General features: G+C 32.6%; 1 protein-coding gene across 15 annotated transcripts in view; it reads left to right on the forward strand.

Annotated features, from left to right (window-relative positions):
• BOLL (boule homolog, RNA binding protein) overlaps positions 1 to 20,520 on the forward strand; it is a 200,492-nt gene that overhangs the window by 160,913 nt on the left and 19,059 nt on the right. For 8 of the 15 annotated variants that reach the window (XM_051985932.1, XM_051985937.1, XM_051985931.1 and 5 more), the window contains one exon: positions 18,597 to 18,746. The exons of 1 other annotated variant lie outside the window; for it this stretch is intronic. In XM_051985932.1, coding sequence (XP_051841892.1) covers positions 18,597 to 18,746 — 150 coding nt within the window. Of the gene's footprint in view, positions 1 to 2,673; positions 3,417 to 3,538; positions 3,675 to 5,947; positions 6,102 to 18,596; positions 18,799 to 20,520 lie in introns of those variants that run through there. 6 more of the 15 variants (XR_007951984.1, XR_007951985.1, XR_007951986.1 and 3 more) reach the window with 6 other exon arrangements.

Here is a 20,520-nt window from a genome sequence, read left to right on the forward strand (position 1 = left end):
AATTGATAAGATTTACCAAGTTTTTCACATTTGAATTATTTTTATAATATTGTTACTATGGATATTGTTCTCTTGGTTCATTTTATATCACTTCAAATAAATTTCCTCTGAAACCTTTGCATTCATCTTGCTATCATTACAATGGTATTCCATCATATTCATATACTATAACTTGTTGCGTATTACCCTAATTGATGGCCATTTTTTCAGTTTCCAATTCTTTGCTACCACAAAAAGAGTTACTATAAACATTTTTTATTTTTGAGTCCTTTTCCTTTTTCTTTGATCTCTTTGGGATATATTAGCCCCACAATGGCATTGCTGGGTCATATGCACTGTATAACTTTGATGGCATAGTTCCAAATTACACTCCAAAATGGCCAGATTAAAATATTTAAAGTTTGAATATTAAAATTTCAGTTAGCTTTTGGAATTTTTAGTTTTACTGTATAGAGCAAGCATTTTGGGATAATTTTATATTAAAGTTTTATTTTTATATTTATTTCATAAAGTTATCTTTCAAATAGTTTTATAAGGTCTCAGCTTGAGAAGTTTTGGCAGGGTTTCCAGCCTTTGTCATATAACAGTGAAAATGCAGGAAAAAATATTATTCATAAGAGAAATGTATGGCTGAAAAACAAAATGTGCCGGTCAGTGAGAGTGAAGATAAGAAGATGGTGGTTTACATGCTCTGGTACCCATATAATGTCAAGAAAATATGAAAAAGATCCCCAGAACATTGGGCCCCCACTTTTGCCCAATGAGAATTTACTGAATGTCATGGACAATAGTTGTGCAAGTTGACAGGCATGATTAGGTTGCAATTTGCATCATTGGAGGAAATGTATATATTGATGAGATTTCACGTCTTTTGGAATATTGGATGAAGCCAGTCACATTATTGATAATTACATTTATGGCAGAAATTTAGCTGGTCATATCTGCAGTTTTAATTTTTACTGATGTGTTGTTATAGCCTGGTATTATATTAGACTCTGAATGTCTGGATTCTTATTTTGGTAATTTGTATGTGTTTTATGGAATTGATGATTGATAGGGAAATTTCCTTAATACTTTCAGTGGAGCAAAGATTGGTTTTAAATAGTATAAGAATAAGTTTATCAACTAAGGTATTATAAAATTTAAAAATATTTGCCTGTCATTCACACTTACATAATAGTTAGTTGACAAGTCAGCCAAAGCCTCTTTCTTCATTTCCCAATCCCTAAAAAAATTCAAAAATTAGGTCTGGAATGAATTGTCATATAATCAGTCTCTGAGGTTTGTTTGTGTCTGTCTCTTATCTCTGTCTTTCTCTCCTCTTTCTCTTTTTGTCCTTCTAGTCCAGAAATTTGGGGTCTGACAAAAGTTTAAAATAAACTGCCATTACTAGTATTCTTTAGGGAAGTGGAAGATTTGCTTGCATAAGATAAATGATAGCAAATTTAACATACTGAATAAATTTTATAGTACTTTGATAAGTTTCATAGGGAAATTTGGAAGTTCATTTATATTACAATCATTTCATTTTCTATTCTTTAATATTTATTTGTCTTCTATATAGGAGACCCTTTCCCCAGTTTGTAAGCTATTATTCTAGTCATTCACTCTCTACCATTCCTGCTGTTTCTCCTCCTCTAAAATCTTAAGTTTCTAGGCTTTATCCCATATTCTTGCTGCCTAGAGTTTATCTATAATAGTTCTTTTGCCTATCCATTAGAGCTGATTCTCCAAAATTCTTTTGTTATTAAGCCCAATCCCATTTGTTCAATATGCAGAAGCAAAGGAGAGAAAAGGCTTTAGGCAATCTACTGATTTAAGATAGAAGGTATTTCCTCTTACATTTTCTTTGCTATGGAAAGGGAGGGGTGTTTCATGTCATTGTAAAAGTGCTATTCTATGTAGGACTAGTTCTTTCAGTTTTATTGCTATTGGAACCATTTAACCAAAATAGCCACATGAAGAATTCTGATCAGATTTTGCCTAAGCTAAATCCCAAAGGTTTTCTTTTAATTCTTGTCCTGTATCTTTTCATTTCATTCAGCAAGCAGCACCAGCCACCTCATTTTTAAAATAATTTGTTTTCAGCTTACAGTTTAATTTTCTTCCTTTTTCTTTAACTTGCCATATTCCTTCTTGATCTCCATTTATAAGTACTCCTTTTCATTTTTTGCTAATCTTCTCTTTCTAGTCTCAATGTATCCATCCAGAAGTTTCATTGCCTCTTCAAAATAAGCCCTGCCTTGCGCTGGCTTCTCTTTCTTCATTCTTTTTTTTTCTTTTTTTTTTTTTTTTTTTTTTTTTGGTGGTCTCATCAACTCCCAAATTTAATTTTTATCACTATGCAGATGATCCCCTAATCTATATGCCTAGACCTATCAGTCTCCTGAATTTTAATCCCATATCATCTGTTCATCTCTACCTAGATAACCCCACAGATAATTACAAACCCAATATATGTAAAATAGAATTCATTTAAGCCAAAATCCATCTCTAAATTTCCCTTTTATCTTGAGAGCATGCACATCCTTCTGGTTATTCAGTGGCCCAACTTTAGAATGATACTAGACTTTTTTACTCTTCCATTTTCCCTATTATATACAATTGACATTTATTAGTAATTCTACCTCTACAATATCTCTCACATCTGTTTCTTTCTCTCCTTTCACACAGGCTCTACCTGAATTCAAGTCTTCATTACCATTTGGCTATATGATTGCAAGTCTCCTAATTGGTCTCCATACTTCATGCTGAGTCTCTTCACTCATCACACAGTTGCCAGATGGCTATTTCTAAGTCATAGATGTGACTATCTCTCTCTCCTTCTCAGAAATCTTCAGTTGCTCCTACTGTCAAGAAGATAAAATACAAAATCCTTACCTTGCTACTTAAAACCCTCCGTAGTCTAGCTCCCAACTTGGCTTTCCAGTTATTTTATACTATTCTTTCATATATCTTCTTTTTTTAAAGCCAAACCAAACTTCTAGCACTTCCACATAGATGGTATTCCATCTCTTGCCTTTGCACAGGCATAACTAGAATGCACGCTCCCTCATTTTCACCGATTTTAAATTTCCTTGAAAGCAGAGATAGGTACCATTTCCTATACAAGATCTTTTCTATCATCTCCCCATTTATTAGTTCTTTCTCTCCCTCTTCCCCCATCTCTTGTCTGTCTCTGTCTCCCTGTCTCTCTGCTTTCTCTAGCTCTTTCCCCCATTTCTTCTCTTCTCTCTTAATATTACCTCATATCATTTAGTATAGACTTTGAATTTACTCATCTGTGTATATGTTGTATATCTCCAACCATATGTAAGCTCTTTGAGGAGAAAGGATTGCTTCATTTTTCTTTATATTCTAGTGCTAAAGCAATGCCTTGCACATAGTGGGTGCTTAATAAATGTTTGTTGAATGAATACAGTGCCACACGCATGTTCAATAATATTGATTGATGTAGTTGATTCTTCTCTCTTATTCTTGTTCTTTCATTTTCTGTTCAGTTTCTCTGATCTGTATTTTCTTTCTCTTTACTTAACAGACAGTGTGGAGCATTCATTATTAAGACAATTGGGCAGCTCTAGTCCAGCTCAACTGATTTCTTGTCCAATGATCCTTGTGTGGCCGAGATCCAGCTTCAACGAACCGGCTAGAAGCTGCCCGTTGTGAAACTTAGGGTTAGTTGATACTTCACCATACTTGTTTTTCCAACTATAAGCTATTAGATATTATGAAGTTCTCCCTTTCACTTACTCCACAAAAATTAAGTAGTTGGCTATGGCATGTTGGTTTTTGTTTTGTATTAATCCAACTATTGTGACATTTTCTGTGATAAATGTTTTGTTTATTCCATAATAGCCATGCTGGGAACAGTGAATCATCTTTCCTTTTCACTACTTTGTGATATTTCTTTTCATCATAGACTTTTAGATTTTGAATGTTATTTTCATCCTCTTATTTTTGCTTTAATACTTTGTTTGGATGATAATAACTCCTCATTTATATTGGATTTTCAAATATATTTTTATGCCTTTTAGATCATAGGGTATTGTTTTAACCTTAACGTGACTTGGGTCAATATTCCTGCCAATATACTTAGAAATTTTTTATTATCCTTTATCCAGATTTTAATGTTTGCTTCTTTATTAGCCACTACTTGTTTCCTAATCTTTGACTTTCTTCATTTATATTTTTCTACTTCTATCATGATTTTCAGCAAAATTCTTACTTTTATGCCTCCTTTTGTGGTATTTTCCAAACATTTGAAAAATTAGCATATCTTTTTAATTGAGATTTTTATTCCTTTTTGGGGGGATACTCTTAATATTTGTAATAAGCACCAGAGCATTACTGTACTATAAATCTGCTAGATGTTTAAATGTAATCATCTTAGAACCTCCTCCAGAATTCATTCAGTAGAATTATATTTTGCACACTTACTCTACAGAGAATACCATAATAGGCACTAAATAAGATAATGCCTTTTGCAAGTTTAGTTAAATATTGTTTTATGGGATAACAATAATTCATAACCTATTAAAGGAGTTCTTGAAGGTTTGAAGAACTTTCATTCTTTGAGGTAAATGGTGTAGCTATCCCTTTGGTAAGTGAGAAAAGTGAATTTAGAAAGTCATTCCATAATGCAGACCCAAAGGATGGTAGTTTAATGACATTCTTGACATTCTAGAGTAAAAGTGAAATTTCTTTTGAGGATAAAAAAGATTCATAATTGTAAAGCTAGAAGGGCCCTTAGAAGTCATCTAGTCCAATTCCCTCATTTTACAGATGAAGAAACTAAAGTCAGGTAGCATTTCTTGCCCAGGGTCACACAAGTAATAAATCAGCAGAATCAGGATTTGAACCTAAGTCCTGTACCTCCATGTTCAACATTTTCTTCAACACACCAGTTATTTTATAAAAAGATGAACACTTTTTGTGAATCCTAGGAGCATTTTTTATTTTGATTCTGGAGGCAATTTGACATATTTTATGAGGAAGTAAGCTTTTAAGAAAATATTTCCTTTCTAGAAACTGTAGAATAAATCATAAGTCAGTAAACTCAGACATTCAGACCTTGATGTTATGATTGATATAGCCATATAAAATTCTCCTTAACTCTCTTTATCTCAGGAGGAAAAAAGAAAAGCATTGGTACTAATGATCTAAATCACGTAAAAATTGTTCCTCTTCATGTTCCCCAGATATGCTTGTACAATTCATTATGTATATTTTAATTTTATCTTCACAACCACCCTGTGAAATCTTTTACAGATGAGTTAAATTTCAGCAAGGTTTAGTGACTGACTGACTTGTAGTCACAAACTTAAAAAAATGCCAGAAGCAGGATTTGAACCCATGGCTCTCCAAGCCCAACTCTTTTTCCGCTATACCATGCTGCCTTTACTGAATATATTTGCCAGTTAAAGTTCTTTCATGAGAGACAATAGGATCTATGAATGTTTATTTCCAGAAAAACACAAGTGAAATAATGTTATTTCACTTTGCCTGTTATTCTGAAATTTCAGAAGTCATGTTCTTTTTGCTTTGCTTTCCACATTTGATGTATCAATATCAGGTAAGAAGGTGTCTTTTTTTTTCCCCCCCACTTTAAATATTTGGCTGCAAGACACATAAGGGTTTTTTTGGTCTTTATTTTTACTGCCATTTATGCTATGGAAATTTCTCTCTAATATCTCTGGTCTTGAAAACAAAAATTAAGAGAGTTTTAATATGGAAAACATTAGGTAGGACAGTGCCATATATCACTTGGGCAAAAATCCATTGATGATGTGAATTAATACAAATATGACAAAAATTCATTGATGATATGGATGTCAAAGATCTTGTAATAGTTAATACATATGTGAGTGTCCTCCATGGATACGTTCATAGAATTTAGAAACTATCTTTAATTTGAGAAGCCGACCAAGACTTCAACATTTGTGTACAGCACCTGCAAATATTGGAGCATGTCAGCCTACCTTCTCCATCCCTTAGCTTGCCAGTCCAGAACCATATTACCTCAGAAGACAGATGGATTGGAGGGAGGGTGAGTGTGAATCTGTGGAGGAGACAAATTTGGAGAATTCCTCATTACAGATACTGTAAGAAACTCATTTTATTTTTCATTTATTTAGTATATCTTCTGTAGAAGTTTTTGAAAATTAGAAAAAAGTATTCATTCTGAAAAAGAGAACAAATATGTTAAGATATCTGCCAGTTTCTGAATTTACATTGTTTTGTATTTAGATGATCATGACTCAGTCTTTAATTCAGTAAATATTTATTGAATGTCTATGGACAAATTTCCAAAATTATTTCATGATTGTTTTCTAAAACAATTATGCATATGTCACAATGGTAATAATTTTACTACATGGATGATGACAATATTCCCTTTTTTTGGCAGAACCTTCAGGTAGAACCTGATTTAAAAATCCTGAAGTTTTAAGTTATAGTTCTTAATAGTTAATGTTGCTATAATGTTTAGTTTGTTTGATAGGCTTATTTTATATTCTGAAATACCCTCAAGACCTTTGCCCTTTTTTAATTAATGATCCTGATAGACTAAGAATGGATGACTTGAAAAGAGAAATGTAATTTAGTACATAGTATAATTTATATCATGAATTAGTAGTGGAATATATGCAGACTGTAAGTGAAGATGTTGGTCAAAATGAAACCGTTCTCCCCTATAGGACTGTATATCTTTTGATTATAGAAGATAGACTAATTCTATAGTAATGAAACTAATTTTAGAGCCCACACTAAAAATGAGTGTCTTGCTTTATTCTCTCTTATGAATATATGTTTCTATATTCATATCTAAGGCTCATATTTATGAAGTACTCCCTACCTAGAGAAAAAATTCCCTTTATGGAAAAGTAGGTATTTATGCATTTTCTTCCCTCATTTATGAACCCACTTCTTTCTTCCCAATTTCTTGGATTATTCATCCACAAAAGTGAAAGGAACAATGTTTTAGGTTAACAGGAAAATGAGCTGAAACTGTTACCCTTACTTGCCTTCAGCATTACCTTTTCCTATTTTTTAAAGCAGCTCCAGTGTTTGCCAAAGACGGCTACTTATGTAATCTTGAAATGTGATTTCCCATTTTGCTTCTCTTATCTGAAAAAAGCAAAAGCCAAATTTAGTGACTCCTTTTAAATGTTCCCAGATCTTTTTGCATTGGAATTCTGATATCTTCCTGAAGAAAAGGTTTTGGTTTTTTTAATGATATTTTTACTTTGGGCTAGTTCTGTCCAACACACACACACACACACACACACACACACACACACACACACTCTTTCACGCTTTTTTCTATTTGGATACTATTCATTTAATAATTTTGCCATCCATCTGCATAAATGCCTAAAAAGATAGTTTGCATCCTTTTCATACTTTTCTCTAAAAGCTGTGGGTATCAGTCATTTATTGAAACTATCTTGCACTACACACTTTGTTTTTGTCTTACAGGCTATATAATATCTGTTCAGTTTAGCCTTACTTCAAATTTCATCATCCTTTTATTCTAGTCTTTTCTCAACCAGCAAACAAAAGCAATTCCAGATTGCTTCCAAGTATATTTGATAATATTTTCATTTTGTTTCTTTTTTCCACTAAGCAGTTCTGATTAAGTTTTTAATTTATCAGTTATATTTTTATGCAAATTTCTTATACAGCAAAACTTAACAAACATAGATTGTGTTCTATTCAACAAACATTTATTAAGCACCTGTTTTGTGCAAAAAGCACTGTGCTAGTAGAAATTTTCTTGGAATGTGTAGAGTCTACTATTTTATACCAGTCAAATAACTATATTTTAGGATCTCAGTGTTAGTGACATAATTTTTTTAACCTCAGTGGTTGAAACACTGATAGCAAAATTAAGGTTAAATCTGATTTTCTGAACATTTTACTTGTGTAATAAATTGAATAGCCCTTTGGATTTAGATTCTTGTTATACCATATTGACCCCTAACTATCTTTGAAAAATATACTGGTTTTCTTATATTTTCTAGGACCTAGTTTTATTAGTCTTTTGCTTAATAGTGTACTTCTGATGTAGTAAAATTAAGTGATCATGTATTATTTTATCATGTATTATGTACAATATAGTACTGACCTCAATTTGTATATCTTCCCATGGGCCCATGAGGATATAGCTGTTAGAATTTAGTAGTTTTCTAAAGATAATCAAAGTCACTAGTCATCACTTTGGTAATTTTACCTTCCTCTTTGGGAAGCTGTAAGGATCTGAGGGATTAGAAAGCCAATGGCTTAAGACCTAACTTTCCCCACACATCTCACTCTCCTCTCACACACACCATATGTCTTCTGCCATTTATTACAGATTTTGGAGGCCTTGCCACATAATCTTTTAGAACTTCTGCCTACTTGGTTACTCTCAGCCTTAAAAAAAAAAAAAATTAATATTTTGTTCTTATTTGAATTCCTTTTTTACTTCATGCTTCTCCATATCTTGCTTCTATTTAGGTGCAGACTCCTTAGCAAGATCCTTCACAGTCTGACAGTAGCCTACTTGACAGTTTTATTTTCTACTTCTCTTTTTCCCCCCCTTCCCTACTTCTCCACTCCCTAAGACAGACACCATTTTCTGACCAAAATAACCAGCTGTTACCCATATTTGACCCATATCTCCTTCATAATTGATTAGATCATCCCCCATACCTAGAATGCTTTCACTCTTCATCTCCATCTTTCAGAACCTACTTTGTTCTTTTTTTAAGCTCTTGAAGATTTCTTAGATCCCTGTTTCTCCACAGAAGAGAATACTCTTCAAATTTTTCCAGAGTACTTTGTTTAAGTATCTTTGTTCCTATCATGATATGCCTTTTATTATGTTTAGTTGTATGTGTCATTTATACATATACATACATACCCAACAGAAAGTAAGTTCTTAGAGAATGAGAATTATTTTTTTAGTTTTTATCTCTGGTGCCTAATATAGTGCTTTTATTAATGGTTTAATAACTTCTTATTCAATTGAGTTGACGTGTCCTTTCTCTTTGGATCAAATAGTATGACTACCCTATATCCTAGATGCTTTCACTTCGAAGATTTCCTGAGAGGAATTTTTAAAATACCTATTTTTGAGACTAGGCTAACCTTTATAGCCTCTAGGACCTTAAGCCAACCTATGTTGAATACCTTTACGATCATTTTTTTTTTCTTCTTTATGCCTCTCGATTTTTTTTAGCATTGTACATTCTTTAATTGCTATAGATTTAGGAAACTGATGTAGATTTAAGTCTCTTCTCTCCTGCCTCCACTCCAACCTTAAGAATATCTTCTTGATGGGATTCAGATTTATCTTAAATTAGGATATTGGTATCTCAACTGTCCTTTTATGGGAGATTTTAAATTTAATGACCATCTACTATTTTAAAAATACAAATGGTTCCCTTTTTTTTCAAAAGTAGAGTTCACCTCCTAAATAATACCCTTATTTGTTTCTAGGACCTGTTTCCCACATACCTGTCAATCTTGCCTAAGTATAGAAATTTACATTGTGTTTCATGAGATCTTAGAAGCCATTGTTTTAATCTCAGCTGCTATTTTGGATAACTATTATATGTTAATAGCTAGAGTAGTTCTTTTTCTTCCTATATTTATTTAGATGTCATTTCTCTCACTTACCTCTTCATTTTTTTGCACCCAACTCAGAAGGACAACTCAATGGTGGTTTTTACACTTGAGTGTTATTCAGCATCATACTGTTCTGGTGGTACCCCTTTTACCTCATTCTTAAATGCATGATGAAAAAAAGAACAGTAAATACATATCAAGCATATTCTTGTATTCAAGTTGATATTAAAAAACCAAACAAGAATTTCTCTTATTTGATATGGACTTTCTCCAAAGTATACATGTTTTCTAACCCTTTTTCTCCTACATGATGTACAGAAGTACTTCCTAGTTATCTTTTCATCATTACTCACTTTGAATATTACAGGTAGTCACAAGTTTATAGATGGATATTGTTTTATTATTTTTATTCAATAGTATTTTATTTTTCCAATTACATGTAAAGATAACTTTCAACATTAATTTTTGTAAGATTTTGAGTGTCAAATTTTCTTTTCTCCCTCTTCCCATATCTTCCCACTTCCCAAGACAGCAAGCCATCCAATACAAGTACAATCTTTTAAGATATATTTCTATTATAGTCTTGTTGTGAAAGAAAAATCAGAACAAAAGACAAAAACCACAAGAAGAAGCAAACAAAAAATAGTGAAAATAGCATGCTTCAGTCTACATTCAATCTTTATAGCTCTCTCTTTCTGGATGCAGAGGGCATTTCCTATCCCAAGTCTATTGGAGAATTGCCTCAGATCAATGTATTTCTAAGAAGAGCTAAATCTCTTATAGTTGAGCAGATGGGTATTATTTTCTAAAAATGCAAGTATTAATTTATTTAAAACTTGAAGTACATTTTCCTATAAAACCACATATAATGAATAAGATCCCATACATATCCAACAAAACTCATTTAACCCACAGTGTAACTTATTCATACCACACGTCGCATCAAGGCCATGTGGTACAAAAAGGAGAAATGGAGAGGGAATTGGATACTGAGGTGATTGGGTAAAATTTCTTTGATATTTTCCCATTGATTTTTTTCTGTATTGATCTATACTAGTAGGGTACATCCAGGTGGCTGATACATTCTTGTCTTTCAAAACAAGACTTAAAAAATAAAAAAAACTGTTGTAACTGTATAAATTGTTCCATTTCTGTTCACTTTATACATAATTCCAAATACAAGTTTTCCTAATTTCTTTGAAGTTATTCTTTTTATTAAGACTTCAATTATTGAAACCAGTTTTAAACAGGCATTATGTAACATACTCTTGAATCACATTATCTTTATTTCATTTTTCATAGTGAGGTTCTATGATTATTATTCAGAATTCTGTCCTAGATGCTTGCTTCTTGCCCAGATCTTTTTTTCTAGGCCCCCTGACCTGTTTAGACTTTTTCCTGAGTCTTCTGATATTTTCTTCATAAATATCTCAGCTCATTTTAGTGTTTCCTGTTGCTTGACCTCCCTGATCTTTGGCCCTGTTTATACCTGCCTTCTAAATCCTTGTTTTATTTGATTACCCCATAATCTGAATATCTCTCGACTACCTAAATTTGTCACTTTCCCTCTTGTCCAACCAAATTCTTATGTTTGATTTCCACATAGCTTATAGTCCTCTAACAGAAGTCCATTGTACATTAGAAATGGAAATTGTATGTTCTACTGTATATCCATCAATAAGCATTTATTAAGTACATTCTATATTCCCTGCACTGTACTGAGTGCTGGAGGTACAGAGACAAAAATTAAATTAGTTTATATTAATTTCCAGATAAAAATAGCCCAAAAGATACACTTAGATAATGCAGCTTTAGTGTTTTGGCACAGAAGCACTTAAGAAGAAGCTTTCTATCATGGGAAATGTTAGTGTAGGAAAAAAAACTTTGATGTTAAGATTACAGAAAACTCTTTGTCACTCAAATGTCTTTGCAGAATGTTTCAGTAGACAATTGATATCCACATGAATATTCAATGTAACAGAATTTAATAGGTTTTTGTGTTAATAAGGTATGTGAACTTCAAAAGTTCTTATTATATTTCAGTTCCTGTTCTGGGCAATTATTTCAATAAAAGTTTACAGTATTGAAATAAGTTTTCCCATGCAAATCTTTATTTATTAGGAGTCTATAAGGCACCATACAAGAGTTGTTTTTTTTCCTAATTCTAGTATACTACTATAAAAGTGGCTCTAAACTTTAATTTTTAAAAAATGATAATAACAGGGAATTGGATAAAGCTTCCACAGGACCCATATGTCATATAATCAGTGAAGAGAATCTGAAATGTTACCTTCTCAGCCTGACACAGGAAGTGGAATAGATCTAATTAATCATTATGTCTCTAAGAAGATCCTATTATAACCTGCCTCTTTATGTATGATTCTCTGAATAATAGTTTCCTGAAGCCACATCAAGTCTTCATAATTTCCCTTTTTCCCTCCCACAAGTCAGGAAATCCTTTCATAACTGGAAATGTATTTATTTATGATATTGTGACTTAATACTTTATGATTTTGAAATATCACATATGAAGTACAGCATCAAAATAGAATCAAGGGTTAGTGCAGAGAGGTGTGCTAGGGCCTCTTGTTGAACAGCTGTACTGGCTTTCATATGTTTGTTCATTCAGTAAATGCTTGTTGAGTACCTGGCATTATGCTAGGCACCAAAAGGAAATTTAAAAATGAATCTATTTATTAAACTATTTCAGTTTCATCAGGCATAAAATCTACCTGTTGGTATTAGGAAAGAGATACAAATATCAATTATACTGTTAATTATACAAGTGTAAATTAATTTCAAGATCTTGGTAGATTTCTCTATATTCTTACCCAAATGTTCACTATTTTTTTCAATCAGGCTCAAAACCTTGGAGCTTGTTTATCTTTTCCCTGTCTTCAACCCAACCAAAACAATCACTAAGTCTTGTCAGTCCTATATAACAATACTTCTTTATATATATATATAACTTTTTATTGATAGAACTCATTCCAGGATAATTTTTTTTTACAACATTATCCCTTACACTCACTTCTGTTCTGATTTTTCCCCTTCCTCCCTCCACCCCCTCCCTCAGATGGCAAGCAGTCCTATTCATGTTAAATATAGAATTGGATTCAGAAGGTAGAAATAACCCAAGAAGAAAAACAAAAATGCAAACAGTTTACATTCATTTCCCAGTGTTCCTTCTTTGGGTGTAGCTGCTTCTGTCCATCCTTGATCAATTGAAACTGAATTAGATCTTCTCTTTGTCAAAAAAATCCACTTCCATCAGAATACATCCTCATACAGTATTGTTGATGAAGTATATAATGATCTCCTGGTTCTGCTCATTTCACTTAGCGTCAGTTCATGTAAGTCTCTCCAAGTCTCTCTGTATTCATCCTGCTGGTCATTTCTTACAGAACAATAATATTCCATAACATTCATATACCACAATTTACCCAGCCATTCTCAAATTGATGGGCATCCATTCATTTTCCAGTTTCTAGCCACTACAAACAGGGCTGCCACAATATTTTGGCACATACAGGTCCCTTTCCCTTCTTCAGCATCTCTTGGGGTTATAAGCCCAGTAGTAGCACTGCTGGATCAAAGGGTATGCACAGTTTGATAACTTTTGGAGCATAATTCCTGATTGCTCTCCAGAATGGTTGCATCCGTTCACAACTCCACCAACAATGCATCAGTGTCCCAGTTTTCCCGCATCCCCTCCAACATTATTTTTTCCTGTCATCTTAGCCAATCTGACAGGTGTGTAGTGGTGTCTCAGAGTTGTCTTAATTTGCATTTCTCTGATCACATTGTGCAAGAGTGATTTGGAATAGTCATTCATATGAGTGGAAATAGTTTCAATTTCATCATCTAAAAATTGTCTGTTCATATCCTTTGACCATTTATCAATTGGAGAATGGCTTGATTTCTTATAGAGTCAATTCTCTATATATTTTGGAAATGAGGCCTTTATTAGAACCTTTAATTGTGAAGATGTTTTCCCAGTTCTAACAATACTTCTTACTTATCTCCTTTCTCTTCCAACAATTACCACTTACATTCAGATTCTAATTATTTCTTACCTGGGCTAACTGAGTAGTTTCTTTTTTTTTTTTTTTTCTTTTTTTCCTTTTTTGAATTACTTTTTTATTGTGTTGTGAGCTAATGCCCTGGCAGGGGGAGATCTGCCTCCTCTTCTCTCTCTCTCTCTCTCTCTTTTTTTTTTTTTTAAATTTTTAAATAACTTTTTATTGACAGAACCCATGCCAGGGTAATTTTTTTTTACAACATTATTCCTTGCATTCACTTCTGTTCCGATTTTTCCTCTTCCTCCCTCCACCCCCTTCCCCAGATGGCAAGCAGTCCTATACATGTTAAATAGGTTACAGTATATCCTAGATACAATATATGTGTGCAGAACCGAACAGTTCTCTTGTTGCACAGGGAGAATTAGATTCAGAAGGTATAAGTAACCCGGGAAGAAAAACACAAATACAAGGAGTTTATGTTCATTTCCCAGTGTTCTTTCTTTGGATGAAGAAGGATGCTTCTGTCCATCCTTGATCAATTGGAACTGAATTAGCTCTCTTTATCGAAGAGATCCACTTCCATCCGAATACATTTTCATACAGTATCGTTGTTGAGGTATATAATGATCTCCTGGTTCTGCTCATTTCACTTAGCCTCTAACTGAGTAGTTTCTTAAGCTTTCTTCCTTCTTCCATCAAATCATGATTTAGAATTAGACTTACAGAACATCTAACCCAACACTCTCATTTTACACATTAGTAAAGTGAGGCCCAGAAAAGTAAAATGATTTATTATACAGATGGTAAGTAGCAGAGCCATTATCCAAATCTTAGGTCACTTTTCTCCAAATTTAGGACTCTCTTTAAAATATATGTAGGTTTGAAAAGTATATATAATAATTAGATCCTCCCTGGTGAGATAAGTGGCAGTATCATTCTCAGTTTACAAATGAGAAAACCAAAGCTCAGTAAGTCATTTGTGCAATTACATGGAAAAGGAGGAAGTACAAGATTTTAACTCACTTCTTCCCGAATCTAAAATTAGTACCATTTTGTTTACAGATTAAACTTTCTTCTACACAAAATACATTTGACTTAGAGATCTTCCATTGTCTTTTGAATAAAATCTGAATTGCTTAACTTGGCTTTCTAGACTCTCCACAATTGGTATGGCTCCCATCTGCCTTCATACAATATCTGCTCTTCACATATGCTATGCTCCAGCCAAATCACTTTTCTTGCCTCTGCCCAGGCCACTATTTATGCCTGGAATATCCCTCCTACCGTGAGTTCATCTCTTCCTATTAAGATCTTCAGCATCCTTCAAGGCCCAATTAAAATACCACCTTCTCTGGAAAACTTTCTTTGTTTTTTTCCACGAAATAATCACTCTTCAGCTCTTCTAAAACTTGTTTTATATGTCTCTTGTGCATTAATCACATCCAATTTTTTGTTCTCTTCATATATAACAAGTGTTGTATTGGAAACACCCTCCATAGAGTACTGAGTTATATTCCTGAAAGGGGCCAAGGTGTAGGCTCAGCACTCCATGATGTACTACAACTATCACTACACATGTATTCATTTATCTTATCTCCTTTAGTAAATCTAAGCTTCTTGTGGATAAGCATTGTGCAATTAAAGTCTTGATTTTCTTCGGCCTTTCAGCACAGTCAAGCACATACGAGGTATTTTATAAATGTTTGTTGAATGAATATAATTAAATTGGTATAAAAGTATCCAAAATCTTATCTTAATAAATATGACTTTAACAGTCTTGATGTTAATTTTATGCTTCAAAACTCTTGACTATCATAGTATGGCCGACCATATTTTTACATTTCAGGATAATAATGTTTCTTACATATTGTTTTAGTTTAAAATATCTTCATATGCATTAATTCTTTGGGGGTTTTAAGACACATAGAGTAGATATCCCAAAACATGAGAAAGTTTCAAAGAGGTTAAGTGATTTGTTTAAAGTCACATATTTGTTATGTATCAAACTCAGAATCAATATTATTAAACTGCTCTTATATGTAAAGCTAAGCACTTTACAATTTCCTTTAATCTTCATAACAATTCTGAGAGGTAGCAGCTGGTATCATTCCTATTTTACAGTTTTGAGGGAACAGAGGCAAGCAGAAATTAAAAGATTTGTTTGGGGTCACATGACTAAGTATCTGAGGCCATCTGAACTCAGGTCTTCCTAACTTTGGACCCAGCACTCTACCCACCTGCCTCATAATCTGGGTTATTACAATGCCATGATCCAACATTCTTTCCACTAATCTATGTCTTTTAAAAAAAATCTAGCCCAATAATTGATTAGTATAGAAAGCTCCTGATGAGCAGCTCTACCAATGCAGATCTGAAGCCACTTTTCAACTTAAACGAGTTGCCTGAGGGCCCTGAGAGGCTAAAAAACTTGCCCAAGATCATTTATCTAGTACATATTCAAAACAGAACTTGAATTTGGGTATTCTGCTTGAATCATAATAAAATCATAAATGTTAAAGATCTGTGAGACCTTAGCAGCTATCTTCAACTCACCCCCCAAAAAAAGAATCTCCACTGATCATACCCAACAAATAATTGGCCACAGCAAAAAGACCTCTAATTAAGGGAGAACTTGAGATAGCCCAAATTTGCTTTTTTATAGATTTCTATCTATTGCTGTTGCTTCTGATCCCAGAAGCCAGAAAGAACAATTGTTAATTCTTATTATATGTGATAACTCTGAATCCTGTATTCTTCAGACTAAATATCCCAAATTCTCTTAACCAATTCCCCTATAATATGTACTCAAAGGCCTTCATCATCCTTCTTGCCCCATTGTAAAAACACTCCAGTTTATCAATGTGCATCTTAAAATGAACATAAAACTTCAGATTTGGCCTAGCCAAGAAAGAGTACAAAGGATTATCAACTTTATTCTGGAAGATAAGTTTTTCCTAATGGATATCAAAGTCATCATTGCTGCCATATTGACTCAACTGTAGGAGGCCCTTTCAAGGTGGTTTAAAAAATCCTAAGAAATGTAATAGCTTAAGAAATCACTTTTGGCATCACCATGTGCTACTTTCACCAAGTCACTAGAATATTTCGATCTCTAAAGTATCAGAAAATGGTTACTAGCATCAGAACATTTGAAAATGTCTTATCTAAAGGGATGTTTATTGAAACAATTGAAATGTTTTTTAAATGGAGAAAAATTAATGTAATTATCAAGTAGTCATTGCCTGTAAGCATAGATATGAGTAGCTATGGTTAGAGTAATAAGGATAGAATTCTTTCCAGGGTTGGCCATTAAATCATTTATAGTTGCAGGATACATATTTAAGTATTTAGGTGTAGTAGGATTTCCCTTTCACAGTAAACTATAAGTGTCTACAGTAGGATTTAAACATAGGTCTTCCTGACTCCAGGCCCTACACATTCTGTCCACTTTTAAGCTGTAATAATTGCTGCTTTATAATATCAATATCCTCATCACCACACTGATAGGTTAGGTATTCTTCTTAAGACAATTAAACTTAATTGATTAAAAATTTTGTTTTAGAAGAATTTGACATGAGAATAATAAACAGATAAAACCATAATACATTCCTCACAACTCTATCAAGTACATAGCTGAAAATTATTGTGGTGTTCATTTTAATGTAACTATGGCAATTCTTGATGGAAAATTTTTTTAAATTTTGTGAGACAAGGTACTTTACTATATAAAACTTATCTTAGATAGCATAAACCTAATGTAAAATATATCTTTAAATTTGTTTCTTTTCTGGTTAAAAACTGCTGTATAGTCCTGAAATTATATGAATGAATTTTCCAGAAAGCTACACAAATTGCAAAACTTTTTAGGCAGAAAATTATATGTGACTAACAGGTGTTCCAGAATAAAGTGCTTTTAAGGTCTTTTCCTGAATCCTTTTTTAAAAAGCTGTTGAAACTAGTTAACTCCTGACAATTTCAGTAATGTCCATCAAGTTTTATAATCAACTAGCATCTTTTTTGAAAGATAAAAAGTACTTTGCTTTACTAATTTAAATAGTTGATGCCCTCCACTATATCAGTTGTTAAATGGAGCATTTTTAGAATTATTTCAACTTTTAAAATATTTTAGAAATACAATTTGATAAATTACTATTGTATATTCATTCAACATTAGAAAGTTGTTTTTACTGGAGCACCACTTAAATAGTTTTTCCCTACCATTACATATAGGAAATATATTGGATCTCTCTGCTACCTTTTGAGTCCACAAATACTTGATCTCACAAAAATAGTGACAGCCTGAGCATATTATTAGATTTCAGAGATTTTTGTTTCTAAATTTATAGGCTCCTTTCCCTTCTGTTTTTATTTGGTACATAGTGAATGCAAAGGATGCCTTTTTGATTCCTGAGCAAAAAATTATCTGTGCCAACCCTCAGTTGGGTCAAATTTAGCACCTCTCATGTTGGGTCAAATTGAGCACCTCTCATTTAGATCACTGTGCTGAGTTATTATTCATAAGGCTACAAATAGTGGGTAGTTTTTTCTCTATGTAATGTGACTCTGTCCAAATATGTGATATAAAATAATAGAAAGGATGCTATAGTAGATAAAAGAGTCCTGGAAGAAGGAAGCCCTGGGTTCAAATTCTGCCTCTGACACATACTAGCTGTATGATCATGTACAAATCATTTAACCTCTTAATGCCCTGAGCAACAATGTAAGACTATAATTGGAGAATGGATTGTTGATCTGTTATTGTTAAAAATAGTTTCCACACAAAAAAGTTTCTGACCACACTAATAAAGTCAAGAAACCATCCATTCTCTTTCCTCCCCTCCCAAAAACAGTATATAAAATAAAATGTTCATTTTTTTATTTTTGAGTTCACTGAATGCAAATTATATTGTTCTAATATTTATAGATTGGGGGAAAAATCCTTATTTTTTTTTAATATCATGATAGGAACCAAGGTTACATTCTGTGAGAAGAAGTTTTTCTCAGCCTTCATCTGTGGGACTGAAACCTCGATATACCCGAAGCCCTCACTTTCATCCTAGGAAAGAATTCAGAGCAGAAGATTCAATTCTTACTCCACCTTCTTCTACTGACTCTGTTAAGTAAAATCTTGGCTATTATCCCAAACACTAAATAGCTACTAGCTCCATGTGTGGTTTGGTACTGAGTTAATGAATGTGCCTAAGTTAAAGGTGTCTTTGCTTTTTGTAAAGGGAATAAAAGGAATCTTGCAATTCATTGCTCAGAACATTAGAGGTGCAGGATAAAATCATGGTTTCCTTTATTAATTCATAAACATTTATGGTAACATATACTTATCTCTGATAAGTAGAACAGAGGCTACAGCTACATGACAGTACATGTCTAGATTAAAAAACTGAAAATTGAGTCATCTGGATATTTTATCTACTTGATTCCTCATACACAGATACTTTAGAAACCTCTAAGTGATTAAATTTCTCAGTTTTCATCCAGATGTGTTTTATATTGTATAAACACAACCACAGTGTATTAAAGCAGTTAAGACAAACTGTTTGTAAGATAGGCTGGGCTCAAAAAGGCCATATCTTGATATAGAATATGTTTAGATATATACTCATTCTCATATTATCCAGTTTCACTATATTTAAGTTTTTATGTATGTTTTGTCTATTTTAAATATTTTGCTAAAATATCTAATATTTTTCATTTATCATTTGAATTCTTATCCAAATATATCTTTTAAATAATTTATATTAAGAATTTTAGAGGTCTGTCAGGTAAGGACTATTTGTTTCATACTATATTCCATGGCCAAATCTGACATTCTTAAAATACAGTTAATAATACATGTATATTTATTACCGATCCTCTTGTCACTGATATATATGAAGTGTAAGTGTTTTCTGGCATCTCTGCAGTTTAAATATACCTATATATGCAACATATATATATGTGTGTGTGTGTCACATATATATGTAATATATATACATATTATATCTTGAGAGAACATATATATATTTCTTTATTGAAAGTAAATCATCCACCTGTCTATGCTTTCATGTCTTGGCTTATAAGACTTACAGTTTTAAAAAATAAATTAGTCTTGAATTTAAAAAAAAAAAACACTGAATTTTCTATTTAACCTTTTAAAATAGAATTTAGGATCATCTGTTAATGTAGTATGGAAGAGTTGATATTTTTTATAAAATGTTAAACTGTCTTTTAAAAATTTACATCAGTTTAGGTACATCTCAGCTGTTCTTAGGAGAAAACATCTTCCTCTTAAACAAAATTAAGTTCTTATAGAGTGGGCATTATAGCAACAGTGGTTACATAAATTAATAATATTGAAATTGTTGTTTTCATAATCCAATCTTAATATTTAATGAGATTATATCATACTATGTGTTAGGAGTTAGATATTCTCAACTACATTATAATTTTGTGTCCACTCTATTACCTAAAGCTTTTTTGCACTCTTGTTGAACAGGAATAAATATTCCAAAAGGTAAATCGCCCAATTGTTGTAATTTAGGACAGTTTTTTATCCTCTTTTATTACCCCATTTGTCATGTAGGACAATAAACTGTCTATTGATGTATATAATTTGTTGGGGATGTCAATTTAATGTTTTGGAATAATATACTTCAGCTGAACACTAAAATTTAGCAATGTAGGAACGTTCAAGCGTATTTTGGCACATCCTAAAGCCACTCCATCTATGTGTACATGTTTTCCTTTACTGTAATTATTTGTGAGAACAATATCCTGTGTAGAAAGTCTTGTGTTCTGATATTAGAGCCATATTCAAAATATCATGAAACAGTATATTTACTCCATTTGTCTGGTATTTGCAGGATAAGTTTTAGTCCTTTTTCACATTTCTAGC

Source organism: Antechinus flavipes, chromosome 3, assembly GCF_016432865.1.
Source record: "Antechinus flavipes isolate AdamAnt ecotype Samford, QLD, Australia chromosome 3, AdamAnt_v2, whole genome shotgun sequence".
NCBI lineage: Eukaryota > Metazoa > Chordata > Mammalia > Dasyuromorphia > Dasyuridae > Antechinus > Antechinus flavipes.